Raw genomic sequence first — 15,262 nt, 5'->3', positions numbered from 1 at the left:
CTTATCATGTGAATGATTGAAATTTCCTATTTATTTTCAAAAATCTGTTTTTTTTAATTGTCATCTTCTATAATCCTCTAATCACCTGCCATCCCCGTCCCAGAAGCATTGTCAAACAAAGATAAATTCATATGCATTAATGAGACTAATTAATTGGGTTTCAAGAGTGCTTAAGAGAAATGCATGTACCAGCGCATATTAAACATAGTTAAGAAAAACAAAAAATATCTGGAAATACTCAGGTAGATGATCAATCAATCAATACAGGCAAATTTCAAAAAGAGGATTATATTTTCTGGACTCAGATCTATTAAGTCTTTGATATACAAAAACCGGTTCGCAGACACTATTAAAAGATATACATAACTTAAAAATGAAATTTGAGGAGCAATTGTAAGATTTGCATTTGCTCAGTAAAGAAAGAAAGATACAGTTTTCTATTTCATCTCAAACCTAACTGTTGGTAAATAAGCTCACTCAAGGTAAAATGTTGAAAACAGGAAAATGTCAGAATAAAAAAGGCCGTCAATACATATACAGAGACAGAAAATATAGGAGGAAATGAAAATCTCTGGATGCTATCAGTACAATTAAAACACCTTATGTCACAAGAAGTCTGATTGATACATGTATGCTCTCTCCAAATATCACTTACTGCATTCTGGCTCTACTTCTTCAAGACACTGCAAAAAATAAGCCAGTATTACTCCTATTTTTATGTGGATTGCTAATACGGTGAATAAATTGAATTTAATCTCAAAAAATTACCTAAAAATCACTAATAAACACTACAACTAAAAAGTGAATTTTCCATGCAGCCAGCAAATAACAATCCCAGAAAATAATCCATGAAGGAACTTCTTACTAGTGATCTTCGGAAATCTGTATAAGAATATTTCTAGAGCAATGAAGCAATGAACACAATTAATCCAAACACAATAATTATGGATATAAGCATTATCATAACTACACGGTTGCAAGATTTATCACCATTCTTGATTGAATCATTTTTAAGTTCTAAGGCTTGAATGTTTAAAGCTGATGACTGATTATTCTTAAATAGCAAAAGGCTTGATAATGCTACTTTCAAATGCTTGTGAAATTTCAATAACTAATATCTTTCAGTTTACCCAACAAGACATACAAGCATATATCAACGAGAAAATCATGCATGCTGAATTTGTTTAACAGAAAGAGCAGAATAAATCAAGTGGTCGTAAACTACTGAAGTGTAACTTATTTTGGGGAAAACAGTTGCTTTGAAAACATACATCTGTAATTGATTAGAAATCCTTGCAGGCCTGTTCGATACAAGTCATGGTAAAATTATTCAAGAAATATTTGAAAATGATCTATAGAAAGCGAGGGGAGATATTACTTACCTTCATAAGATATACAATTTTCTTGAAAAAAGAAAATATCTTCTTATGACTGATTTAAAATGATAGTAATATAACCAACTACTTAGGTTACATCTTTATGAAATAATCCTCGGATAGCATTAAACTTCAAATGTCATGGCTAAATCAAACCTTTCAGATCAATAATAATCAAGGTAATTTTGAACTTTTAACATCTGAAAACTCAATTTAACTCAATTTGTCGTTTTACTGACTCTATCCATTCTTTGTAAAAAAATATCACTCCCTTGTCAAAAAAATATCAAACAACCGATCCAATCATGTATTTTGTATTTGAGGCAACCTTTAAAGGCTTCCTCAAAGAAGTCCTTGGCACAGCCTTTTCTTCATCTCTTTCCTCAGTTTACGATAGGTTAATAGAGTTGTTGAACTCATCTACTCAAAACATGAATTTCTTTGGCCTTCACATATTCTTAACCTTTCTTACTGGGTCTCTCCAATCTCAAATTCAATGGTATACTTATTTCTTTCAAACTCCACATTACTAACTTGGAATTCATAGCTTCAAACTACTCTAATTAGGGCTTCATCTGTGGTTTCTCCTGGTAGGGGTAGGCCTCCAAAGAATCGAAAGACTCAATTGGAAATTGATGCTGGGATTCAGCAGACTTTGTCTCTTTCTCCTGGTGTTGGGAAAGGGAAGCATTCGGTTTCTCTTGGTGACGCTATGAAAGGAAGTGGTACTCCTAAGGGTAAGAGGAGTAAGAGGTCTATTATCAGTCCTCCTGTGACTAGGTCGGGGGCTGTGAAGTGTAATCTTCAAAGTAGTTTTGGAGAAGGGAAGTCTTCTCCGTCTAAAGGAAAGAGGGGAGCCTCGGTCTCCCCTCGAGAGCAATGAGAATTATATCTTGGAATGTTAGGGGCTTAAATGCCCCTAACAAGAGGCGCTTAATTAAGTCCCAGATGGACTTAGTTAAGTGTGATATTTTCATGTTGCAAGAGACAAAATTGTCAAAGGAGTCTGCTGATTTGGTTTTTTCTTCTTGGAGAAAGTGAGAATTCCTCTCCTCTCCAGCTTGTGGTGCATCAGGGGGTTTGGCATTGCTTTGGAATAACTATAACATTGACGTTGAGCTAGTTGCTTCTACTGTAAACTGGATGTTGGCCTTAGTTAAAAGCAAGCTTTCGAAGGTTAAGTTTTGGCTTTTTAATATTTATGCTCCTTCTGGTATTCAAAGGAAGACTAAATTATGGGGAGATCTTAAGAGAATTTCCTCCCCTTTAAGGCATGGTCCCTTTATAATCTTTGTGGGGGATTTTAATGCTATCACTGACTTGGGAGAAAAGAAAGGAGGTATTCTTCCTAATAAAAAAATTATGGAAGACTTTGGGATGTTCATTAAGGACATGGGTCTTTTTGATTGTCAGTTTCAGAATGGGATTTTCACATGGACAAATATGCGAAGAGATTTTTCTCAGATTGCGGAAAGGTTAGACCGGTTTTTGTTATCAGATGTTTGGATTGATTCAGAGTTCGAATTTTTTTCCTCTATTCTTCCAGTTTCGGGGTTAGATCATTTTCCAATTTCCCTATCAATTCTGGAAGATAAAGCTCCTTTTAAGTCACCCTTTAAATTTGAACCTGTGGTTTAGAGATTCTTCCTTTTTGCCTTTGCTCAAAAAATGGTGGAGTTCTGCTCCTTATTGCTCTGGATCCTGAATGTTTCAGATTGCTAAGAAGTTGAGATTTTTGAAATTTAATATTAGAGAATGGAATATCTTGCAATTTAAGAACATCTTTCAAGAAAAACAGAGGATTCAAGATATGATTGAATGTCTTAATTCACATGTGATTCAACATGGTATGGTGCTCGAAGAAGTTTTGTCCAGAGAAGAACTATATTGGAGACAGAAATCGAGGGAGATCTGACTTTCAGATGGTGATAGAAATACAAAAAAATTTCACTCTTCAACAAAAATTAAGAGAAGTAAAAATAGGATATCTTGTATTGAGTGTCCAAATGGCAGACTTTTAACAGAATAGGAGGATATTGCTTCAGAGGCAATTAGGTTTTTTAAGTCACTATTGTCTTCGGAGCATGGAGATCTTCATAATAACATTCTTCTAATATTCCTTCTTTGGCATCTTCGGAAGATAATAAAATGTTGATGTCTCCTTTTTCTTTGGATGAAGTTAAGAATGTTGTTTTTGCAATGAACCCTGATAAGGCTCCAGGACCGGATGGCTTTACTCTTTTATTTTTTTAGAAATGCTGGGATTTTGTAGGAAATGATGTTTTATTGGCCCTTGAGGAAGCTAGAAGGAATAGGTCTGTTTTGAAAGAGCTTAATAATACAATGATTGCAATTATTCCTAAAAAAGAGGTTACCAAGACATTTGCTGATTTTTGCCCTATTGCTTTATGTAATACTTTGTACAAGATTTTTACCAAAGCTATTTCTTTAAGGTTGGCTAAAATTTTACCTAAGATCATTTCTTTAGAACAAGGTGGCTTTGTTCCAGGAAGGGAGACGGTAGAGGGAGCTATAGTGGCACATGAGGTTCTGCATTCTATTTCTACTCAGAGAATCCCGGCCATGATCCTCAAATTAGATATGATGAAAGCATATGATAGAGTAGAATGGGGGGCGTTGTGTGTTGTTCTACTTAAATTGGGCTTTTCCAAGGCATGGGTCAAATGGATTCGTGCTTGTATTTCTTCTGCAAGTTTCTCGGTTCTAATTAATGGCTCCCCTTGTGGTTTTTTCTCCTCTTCTAGGGGTTTGAGGCAGGGGGATCCCCTGTCTCTTTTCTTGTTCATTCTTCTAGCTGAAACGTTCAATTGGGCTATAAGAGCCGCTACGCTGGGAGGGCTTTGGAAGGGAATTAGGATTCAGAATGTTCCACAAAGCATTTTGCATTGCTTGTTTGCAGATGATACCTTGTTATTTGGTCAGGCCTCTTTGGGTGAGGCAAGAGTGATAAAGGGGATAATACAGAATTATGCATCATTTTCTGGTCAGAGAATCAATGTTGATAAGTCAAAGATTTTTTTCCTTCATGCTTCAAAATTGGTTCAGGATAGATTGAATATTTTTTGGGGATTTGCATCTGTAAATCTTCCTTGTTCTTATCTTGGTATACCTTTCTTCATTAAGCAAGATAGAGTTGAGTTTTGGGATAAGATCATTTCAGTTATCTCTAGAAGGATCCTATCCTGGAATCATAGATGATTATCTTTGGCTGGTAAGATTGTTCTTATTAAGTCTGTCCTAAATGTTGTTCCTACTTATCTCATGTCTGTTTTGCAGTCTGCGAAAGCGGCTCTTGTTAGTTTGCAAGATACTCTTAGGTCCTTCCTTTGGAGTAATAATAAAGATGGTAAGAAGAAACTCCCTTTGGTAGCATGGGATAAAGTTTGTTTGCCTAAAAACCTTGGGGGCACAGGCATTAGGAGTCTGGAAAGTCAAAATTTAGCCTTAGGTGCTAAGTTGGTTTGGAAATTGTATGAGAGACCATTCTCCTTTTGGGCACAAATTATGTTTGCTAAATATTTAAATAACGGACCAAGAGAATATGTTTTTCAAGTTTCTAATTTACCATCTGGTTCAACTATTTGGAATTTTCTATGTAAATGTAGATTAGTGATTTTGCCTCATCTCTCATGGATTGTTCATAATGGTAGAAAGGTCAGGTTTTGGGAGGAAGTTTGGAATGGACATCCCCCTCTGGTGAACTCGAGGGATTAGTCTCCTTTAATTTCCACTCTTTCTTCCCTTTGGGGTGTCTTTGTGGCTGATTATTTTGAAATTGAGTATAGTGGGAATCTTAAGGTGGCAAAATGGAAATCAATGAGTTTTTAGATATTGATCAAAATGTGAAATTGGAATATGAAAAGATGTTGGCGGAGAGAGTGTTATCACTTGAACCTGCACCCCTGTTTGCTAAGCTATCAACTCAGCAGGCTTGTGACACATGGGAACCCTCCTAGGCCTGTGGGTTGCCTAAAAAATGGAGTGAACCTCCAGAGTAAGCTGGTTCTTTTCAGATTCTGCACCTAAACTAACAATTTCTTCAGGGAAAAGAGTAAGGAGGAGAACATGTAAAACTAAAATTTAAATCTAAGGTGATTGCACCAGATGATATTTTTGAAATCTAACTAAGCAAAAGACACACAGTACAACAGTGATAATAAACCTCTTTTACAGTAACCAACAACCCATGATCTTTGCATCAATGCTTCATAAGAAGGCTGGATAATCACAGTCCTAAGAGGAAAAATCCTTTTCACAACCTAAGACTATTAATCACTAAAACATAGCTTATGACCTGCAAGTAGTATATATGTTTCTGCATAAGGCATCAAAAGGAAATGTAAATTTTAAGGGGGGCAAAAGCCAACCACCAAAGAACTGACTAACCTTGAAGATGCAATAACAGAGAAAGATGAGAAGTAGAGAAGTAAACCAAGCTATTATCCTTGCCAAACAGGTATCACCAAGCTTTATAACTCCTGAAAATGTGTTACAAAGACATCCCTTCCTGCAGAGAGAACTAAAAAATTACAGTCTGCTCCAAGATGAATGAATCAGAACCCTTACCAAAATGAAGGCTTGCAGTATATATGCCTTTTTCCAAAGTTATCAAGAAGACTCCACCTCCTCATTTTAGGTCGAGCAAACTCAAAAAACCTACTTTTTGGGCCTCAAAAATATCTGAAAAGGGATAAACCTGAGCCAAAAGGTCAAGTCATCCATTCTGCAACCATAAAACCTCATAAATGCATCATAAATGACCCTGAAATGTCTCTGACAGGCCTGCAAGCCCTCATAAATGCAAAAATATCCCTCCCTTTGTCCAAACAAAATATCTGATAAAGTGATTTTTAAAAAAATTTATTATTATCTGGTCAGACATTTGTTTGATTTTATTTTTATTTTTATTTAAAGGTTTTAATAACATAAAAATAATAGAATTATTTTATCTAAAGTGATAAATAAAATAAATCACCTTAATAAGATAATTTTATTATTTTTATTTATTAAATAATAAAATGTAATAAAAATATATTTAATAAAAGTGTTTGATTTACACTTTAATAAATAAATTTTTTTATTATATTTTATTAATTTTTTAAATATAAAATAAAAATAAAGTAAAACCTATGTTTGATCAGATAATGATAAATAATAATAAAAAGAAAACTTTAAAAAAAATATTTGCTTACATTTATTGGAGGGCGTATTTTTGAGTTTTTAAAATTACTTGCTAAGCAATTTGCAAGTGGGGACATTAAGTGATATAAGATCACTTAGGAAGCAAAAAGAGTTACAAAATTTTAAAGTGATTTAAAATCACTTAGAAGACATGGCGAACTCTACCATGTGGCCTCCATACATCTTGCGTGGCATAGAAGAGAAGGGAATAGAAATGATTTTTTATGAAGACATTTTAAGGGAAACATAACCCTAAAAGCTCATTTTGCCTCTTCACTTTTGATATGCGACACTTCTGGAAACTTCGCTCTGCATCTGGGCGCCGCTAGGGTTCGAACTGGGCGTGGAAAGAAGAAAAATCTCGGTCTCTTCACTGTTCTGGGTGCCGAAATGAGTGCTGGGCCTCTGTTTCTCCTTACGGCCTGCTCTTTGTCTGCGTTTTTGCTAGTTTCGGGCCTATTTATGGAGCCGCCGTGGAAATTTTCCTGTGTTTTTGAGCATTTTCTGGGCGTTCGAACCTGGTTTCCTTGCTGGGCGCGATCTTTTCTCCCTGCATCCTTCATTCTTCACAGGTTCGCTATCTTTTACTGATTATGCTGTTTGAAAATCGCTTTTCTGGATATTACGAAAAACCTTGAAGAAATAGATAAACAATAAATGCATGCTGTTTGAGCTTCAAATTCAACCTTGTACCACCATACCCTGTGCAACAACATCAGTTGCAACTAGAACATTGATCTTGCCAGCAGAAAAAAGGTCTAAAGTCTTTTGCTGCTTTTTTCTACCCAATACTGGAGTTGCGCTAGATAAATAATCATTGATGACAAATGAGAGACAATCAATTTGCTGCATCAAACTTGACATTACTGCAGCCACAATCACTCGTTCCACAAAAATTATACAGTGCATCTCTTCAGCATTCTTATGTTGAAGAAGAAGTTGCACTAATCGTTGCACTTTCTGAGATAAAATCCTTCTTTCAACAGCAACAGTAATGCCTGCAGGCTCTTTAAATAATTTATCTACATCAGCTGGAAGTGCCTCCTCTAGAAGCTCCAAGACATCATATAGAAATGCATCCCTCGATTCTTGCACATTTTCTACTGCTATTATATCTATATCACATACATTGTGTCTGCTGTCTTTAGCAAGGTATAGTTGAGTAGCCTTATAAGCACCATACAATCCCAAATTCTCAAGACAATATTCAATATTTCCATGGAGATTCCAAATTCTTTTCCTCATTTTCTTCATAAAATTTTCTTCATCCTTGAACTGATAAGGAAACAATTCACTTTGAATATTCTTTTCTCTCAGAGAAGCCAGTTTTAGTCGCAGGGAATCATCCTACAAATGATGCTTACGATAAAATTTAGTTACTTGTTTTGGAGTGGGCACAAACAAATCAAGTTCGGCCCTATCCTTCAATGTATATACCTTTGAATCCAGGATGTCTTCAAGTCTAGCAATTTGGTCCTCACAATCCACACTTGAAGAAACACCCTTCCGCATGACAGGTGATGCAGTCATTCCAAATATTTTTGGTTTGTGCTGAGATCCATAATAAGACTCTTTCATTATTTTCGCATATGGATGGTGCCCACATGCATGATGGCACTCATCAAAGATTAGCAAGTGAACCATGTCTAGCTTTAATAAATTGAGACGCAGGCCATCCAATAAAATTTGAGGAGTCATCACAAGTACCTTGCAATCCAATCTGATATGTCCAATCATTTGTGGACAAGTCTATTGATCCATCTCGAAAGCCTTCTAATTTGACCTTGGAAATGCCTGCTCCCACAAAATCATAATGTGGTCCACCATTCTGTAAACCCACTGTCATGCTCAAGAAAACAATGTCAATTTTTCCTGCCCTTAAATGAATAGCTTTTTCATACTTGAATGTGATATCACCCCCATTCCCTGATGCACTTCCTATAAATTCATTATTGATGAAGAGGTGCATTGCATGTCCCCTCGACTCAACTATTAGCACTGGCAGCAACCCATTACTAAAAAATGGTTCCTTTTCATCAACCTGCAGACTTGTTGTGTACCACAAATAATCAGTGGTGTCTTTTGTTGTATTAATTTGGTCTATAAGAGTGTTAGTAGTAAAAACATCATTTCCCCAAACTCCAACTTTTTCCTTGAATGTCTCCCAATGTATTGCTGCATTTGGCTCTTCTTCTAGCAAGGAATTTGCGGACATCATATCTATAGACTGCATTTCTACAATAGAAGTCTGCACTCCAATCTTGCAATCCAATCTGATATGTCCGTTGCCACATTGAAAGATCTTGTGTACCACTTTTCAAGCCTTTCAAAGTAATTGGGCCTGTAATTCCTGCACCTTCTGTATCATAATATGGGCCAATATTCTTTAGGCCCACAGTCATACTTAATAGGTCCAATGTATTCTTTCTTGGTTTTACAAATATTGGCTTATACATTGTAAATTTTGGATCTGAATTACTACCAGTCCCAGTACCTATGTACTGTTTGTTGATAAAAATATGCAGTGCATGTCCCAATGTCTTGACATTTAGAAATGGCCAGGTGCCATCAGCAAGTTCATCGCTGGTAACTTCAAAACTTATTGAGTACCATAAGTAATCACTTGAGTCGCCTGTCATATTTATTTGGTCCACTAGACCATTTTTTGTAAATGCATTAGGCCTCCATATTCCTATAGGCTCTTTGTACCACTTCCATGTTGGGCCTACTGTCCCACTAGTGCTCTCCACAAATTCCAATTGTGCAGAAGTGGTGAATGTGGTAACCTTTGCTGTATTGAAGACAACATTTTTACAATCCGGAAGGATGCTCACAGACCATGCAGGCAAGCTATAAGTGTTTCCATTAAATGTTGTAGTTAAATCTTTTGTCTTATCGGTATTGGCAATGAATGCTGAACATGTTCCTGAGTCTGTGTAGTAAAGGTGTGCCTCTAAACCAGGTCCAAGATAGCGTTATTCAGGCTCTGAGCTTATCATAGCTGGTTCACAAAGTTTAATAGCTCTATGTAGATCTTTAATGTGCCCCCATTTTGGTTGCCTCGCCATTCTAAAAGCTGATTGCCATTGACACTCACAGCTGATTCAAGTACATCCTTGTTTGATTCTGGAACAACATCACTCCAAGATTCTGGGTACCTCATGTCCACTCGGACCAATTTATACCTTGGAGCATTTTTATTTGTCCGGAATGTGAACTCAGTATCATCATTTGCAACAAGGGCATATTCTGCTTCAAAATTATCAATGAGCTTCTGGAATGGAAGCATCTCCTCCTTGCCTTTGAAACTCTCAATACCTTGAGGAAGGGTATCGAGATCACAATAATAGAGCCTATTCACAGGATCACAACCCTCTGTAATATGTAAAAGAATATACTTTCCATCCTCAGATGCATCGGCCCCAACTAACCACTCAGGATTTTCTGGATCTTTCCAATCATAAAATATCTTCAGATTGCTCCGTACCCAAGAAATGATAAAACAATTGATAATTAAGGTTGACATTAATTTCTGTTCCTGCATCTAGCTCTCCATCTGGAACAAAACAAAATGGGTCAACAAGACTTGTCTGATCATGACCACTGTGTACTCCTTTGATAACTTCACTGCTGTGTGCATCTCTGAATGACTGTTTGGACTGAAAATGGTGAAAAACAACATTAAAAACCCTCCCTTTGTCATCTGCCACTTAATGCTGTGCATTAAAAATAGATATTTTACGAAAACTGTAGCTGCCATTTTAACATTATTCTCTTAAAATCTGAATATTATTTCCAAGGACGCAGCTGTCTTGAATTTGTCGAAATGTCTGATCAATCACGCTTGCGTTTTTGTTACTCTTCTTCCTTTTATCACCAGCTCTGACATGATTTGATTGTATGAAACCTTGCCATTCTTCACATGAGCTGGGCTCAACCCTTGTGGGAGCCGCATTTATCTCCACTCATCTTAGTGAACTTCACGACCAGCAAGCTTTCCTTTTTCCATTCCCTACACATGAAACAAACCTGTTAGCAAAATATGCATATGTATGGTGATTTTCCTTTGATCTGATATTTGCCTTTCGAGATTCCTTTGTGATTCGAGTTATATGCATCTGATGCATGTAGGGATCATATATATATATATATGCGTGCATTAGTACACATGTTAGAAATGCAGTCAGCCATTGCTTAGAACAAAATGTTCTAACGCATTGCTTGTTTCAACTTTTTTGCAGATATCAGAAGGAAAACATCAACGAACCAGGGTGGGGCAGCAAGACAAAGGCGACAACGAGCGTACCTCAACTGTTCCAGTCATTCAGGCAATGATTGGTTCCATTCTTGACATGCCTTTCCTCATTTTTATTTTTTTCTGTACTTGTGCATACATATATGTATATTTCCTTTCTGCACTGGATGCACGTAGCTAGTCCCACGGCTCTTTGTGTGGGACGCATGTTTGAATATGAATAAAATACTTCTCCTTTTCAATGAGATGTTTCTCTCTTTGTTGTTACAGACTAGAAGTACTTAGAAATACCATCTTTAAAACACAAAAATAGAGAATTAGTATACACTAGCTTTCTTTTGTTCATGCTAGCCTCTCTTAACCTATTTTTCAGCCAGGAGCGAAAAATAGGTAACAGAGAGTAATAATTCTTTCTGATGCTGACGATGAGTTAAGGATGGCTATCTCTCTTGGTTGCTAAAGATTTATCTACTTGGCCATACAAGCTGTTTTGGCATATGGCTTGCCTCCCAAAGGTTGGTGCTTTTGCTTGGTTAGCAGTGCAGGACAGGGTCCTTACAAGAATGAGGTTGGACAGGTTGGGTATTACTGCAGTATTTTCTTGTGTCTTTTGTAATAAAAATTTAGAATCCTCTGCACACTTGTTTCTTCACTGTGATTTTGCCTATGCTTGCTGGCAGTGGTTATTTGAAAAGCTTAATCTTTCCTTTGTTATTGGTAACGATCTCCTTTCCCACTTTAGAGCCTGGCCTCTCCTGTTTGCCTCATCTTTCTATGCATGTCTTTGGATTATTTCTCCATCTATTGTGATTTGGAATATTTGGTTAGAGCGTAATAATAGGATTTTTAAACAAACAAGTTCTTCCTTGGCTGAGGTTTTATTGAGGATTGAATCTTCCATCTCTGAAGTTGCTTTGTCTTTTATCTATAAGAATTTGGAAACCTTTACCTCTTTTTCTCATTGGGATGGTAGGGTAACTCGAGTTTGGAGAATGTTATCAATCTTACCTTCTCATGGATCTATTTTAAATAAGACTAATGCTATAAGTAAGAAATTTTGCTTGCTGGAAACCTCCTCCACAAGGGCACTTTAAATTGAATTTTGATGGTGCTTCTCGTGGGAACCCTGGCCTGGCAGGGCCAGGTATGGTAATTTATGATCATAAGGTAAGATTTATTCAGGCTCATTGTCATGCGATTGGTTTCAAGTCTAACAATTGTGCAGAATTCTTTGCTTTGTCTTTTGGTTTGGATATTGCTATATCTTGGGGAATTAAGGACTTGATAATTGAGGGTGATTCTATGGTTATTATTCAAAGTGTCATGAAAAAGAAGTCGAATTGTTGGCAATTATAATATATACTTGATCATATTTTACAAAAATTAGACCTTTTTGATTCCTTCTTGATTTCTCACTGTTATAGGGAAGTGAATAAGATTGCAAATTTCTTCGCTAATTTAGCCATTGACAGTGATGCTAATATGCAGGAGGTAAGTGTGGATGAGATTCCTTCCTCGGTTTTGGAATGTTTGAAGTAAAGAAGGGCATAGTTGTTGTCTTCATCAACCTCCTTATTTGGTGTGGCTTTTCTTTGGTGTGGGTTCTGCTATGCTTGATCACAATTTTGACAGGGTGTCTGATTATGGTTTCATTTCTGCTATGTGGTATCATTCTAAATAGTGGTTGGAGAATTGTGTTTCATAGACAGAGGTGGTTCAAACTGGTGTTTTTTGGCAGCAATAGATATGCATCCTTCAGTGATCATACTTTAATCTTCCTTCTATATGCTTCTATTGACGGCTTCCTTTATATCTAATGCGACTTATGTAATTGGGATGGGTTTTTTTGATGTATTATGCCAATGGGCATTTGGTATTGGGTAGAATAGGCTTGTGTTACTTAAGCAATACTAAAGGGTTTCCTTATTGGTTCTTTCCCTTCAGTGTTTTTTGAACCAGACACTGTAAAAACACTTTTAAAATTTAATATAGTTCAGTGGTTCTATCCACTTTTATCAAAAAAAAATAAATATTACAAACTAAACCTTTAGAAAGAAAGAAAAGATTTACAAGACAACAGTAGACTATAGTACAACTTCAAAGAATCAAAATCAGTTCCTAGGGTAAAGTAGTGATACAAGAGATATTCTAAAAACACTGCCCTTAAGGACCCACTGAAATTGATCATGTATAAATATTCCCTGCAAACCAAACAATATGGCTTCTTTGCCTTTCATAAGACTCTACCCTAACATTATGAATCACTTTCAAAAAATTGACATATGAAGAGATAAAGTGAAGTTATAGGGTTCATGTTCCATGCATGCCTACTTAGTCAAGTAAGGGAATATGTGATCATGTTCCATGCATGCCTACTTAGTCAAGTAAGGGAATATGTGATTATGTACTGCATTGTTTAGACACTATACTATGTCTTCACCTTCCAGAAAAACAACCATCCAACCCTCCTCTAATGATCAGCGTCACACGATCCATTTCATCACATATTTATGTGCATAGATGACCATTTATCACACTACTCAAAAACATGAATTTTCTATGGACTTTATATGTTAACTTTTCTTACTGGGCCTCTCCAATCTCAAATTCAATGGTGTCCTTGTTTCTTTCAATTTCCACATTACTAACTTGGAATTAATAGCTTCAGTATGGGAAATTTGCCAACAAGTCAAACTAATAAATTACAAACTAATCCTTTAGAAAGAAAGAAAAGATTCATAAGACAATAGTAGACTTTAGTAGAACTTCCAAGAATCAATATCAGTTCCTAGGGTAAGGTAGTGATACAAGAGAAATTCTAAAAAACGCTGCACTTGAGGACCTACTGAAATTGATCATGGATAAATATCCCCTGCAAACCCAACAACATGGCTTCTTGTCTTTAATAAGGCTCTACCCTAACATTATGAATCATTTTAAAAAATCTGACATATGAAGAGATAAATTCAAGTTATAGGGTTCATGTTCCATGCATGCCTACTAAGACAAGCAAGGGAATATGTGATTATTTACTGCATTGTTTAGAAACTATACTATGCCTTCATCTTCCAGACAAACAACCATCCAACCCTCCTCTAATGATCAGTGTCACACAATCAATTCCATCACATATTTATGTGCATAGATGACCATTGATCATGCTACTCAAAAGCATGAATTTTCTTTGGACTTAACACGTTCTTAACTTTTCTTACTGGGCCTCTCCAATCTCAAATTCAATGGTATCCTCATTTCTTTCAATTTTCACATTACTAACTTGAAATTCATAGCTTCAGTATGGGAAATTTGCCGGCCATTCAAATTAATATTACAAACCAATCCTTTAGAAAGAAAGAAAAAATTCACAAGACAACAGTAGACTTTATTACAACTTCAAAGAATCAAAATCAGTTCCTAGTGTAAAGTAGTAATACAAGAGAAATTCTAAAAACACTGCACTTAAGGACCCACTGAAATTGATCATGTATAAATATCCCCTGCAAACCCAACAATATGGCTTCTTGCCTTCATAAAGCTCTACCCTAACATCATGAATCACTTTGTAATGTCCCCTATTAGGAGACTACCTGTTTCCCATTAATTAACATACATCATTAAGCATTAGTCTGTCTTAAATTAGGTTATTGGGGTTAGAAATTGTAATATCCACAATCAAGACCTAAACTAGGTCATGGGTAAATCGCAAAAGCAACAAGAGTTGATAAACAATTAAATAAGTTTTAATTAAAGATTTAAACTCATGATGACAGTGCTTGATGAAGCGATGATAGCTGTTCACGTTAATAAGATATGCAATGATTAAGAGTACAAAAGAAACAGTAAGTACGTGAAAGATCAACAGAAGACTTTGATGTTAACTATCCTTTATCAACAACCAAGTTTATTCAAAAGACAAAGCAATCATGAGTGAAATACAACGATTTATTACAGTCACTAATGTGCAACGATAAGTAAATGAAGTTGGCCAAACTTAAAGAAAGATAAAGCAGCGATTCATTGTATTATAAAACAAATTAATGTTAAGTAGTTTGTGTCATGATAAAGTAGTGGTTTGCATTTACATAGTGGCTAAAGGAGATGATTTTATGTCAATACAATCAAACAATAAGTATATCACAGGTTAAAGCAATGTCATGGTTGCCAATCAGTGTCAAAGACTAAGGTGACTTGTTAAGTATGGATCATTAAAGACTTGGATCAAATTAATAGGATTGGATCTAGGTTACCGGGTTCAGTCCCCTAGACCCCTACTACTGGTTCGGACAGGGTTTGTGGTTCACAAGCCTGGTTTGGACCAGGTCGAACCCAAGAGGACCCAAGGTCGAACCCAAGAGAACCCAAGTCGAACCCGAGGGTCTGATGGCCCAAAAATGGTGTTTTGTTTTGCAAAATTTAATTTCTTTTGAAA

General features: G+C 36.1%; 1 protein-coding gene across 2 annotated transcripts in view; it reads right to left on the bottom strand.

The window, feature by feature from the left end:
- Positions 1–418: 418 nt before the first annotated feature.
- The window catches only part of LOC131028947 (syntaxin-71), a 91,998-nt gene continuing 77,154 nt past the window's right edge, over positions 419–15,262 (bottom strand). For both annotated transcript variants that reach the window (XM_057959330.2, XM_057959331.2), the window contains exon 9: positions 419–683. In XM_057959330.2, coding sequence (XP_057815313.2) covers positions 668–683 — 16 coding nt within the window. In that variant the 3' untranslated portion in view covers positions 419–667. The remainder of the gene's footprint in view (positions 684–15,262) is intronic.

The sequence above is a fragment of the Cryptomeria japonica genome, chromosome 7 (assembly GCF_030272615.1).
Source record: "Cryptomeria japonica chromosome 7, Sugi_1.0, whole genome shotgun sequence".
Lineage (NCBI taxonomy): Eukaryota > Viridiplantae > Streptophyta > Pinopsida > Cupressales > Cupressaceae > Cryptomeria > Cryptomeria japonica.
This window is presented reverse-complemented; position numbering and strand designations above follow the sequence as displayed.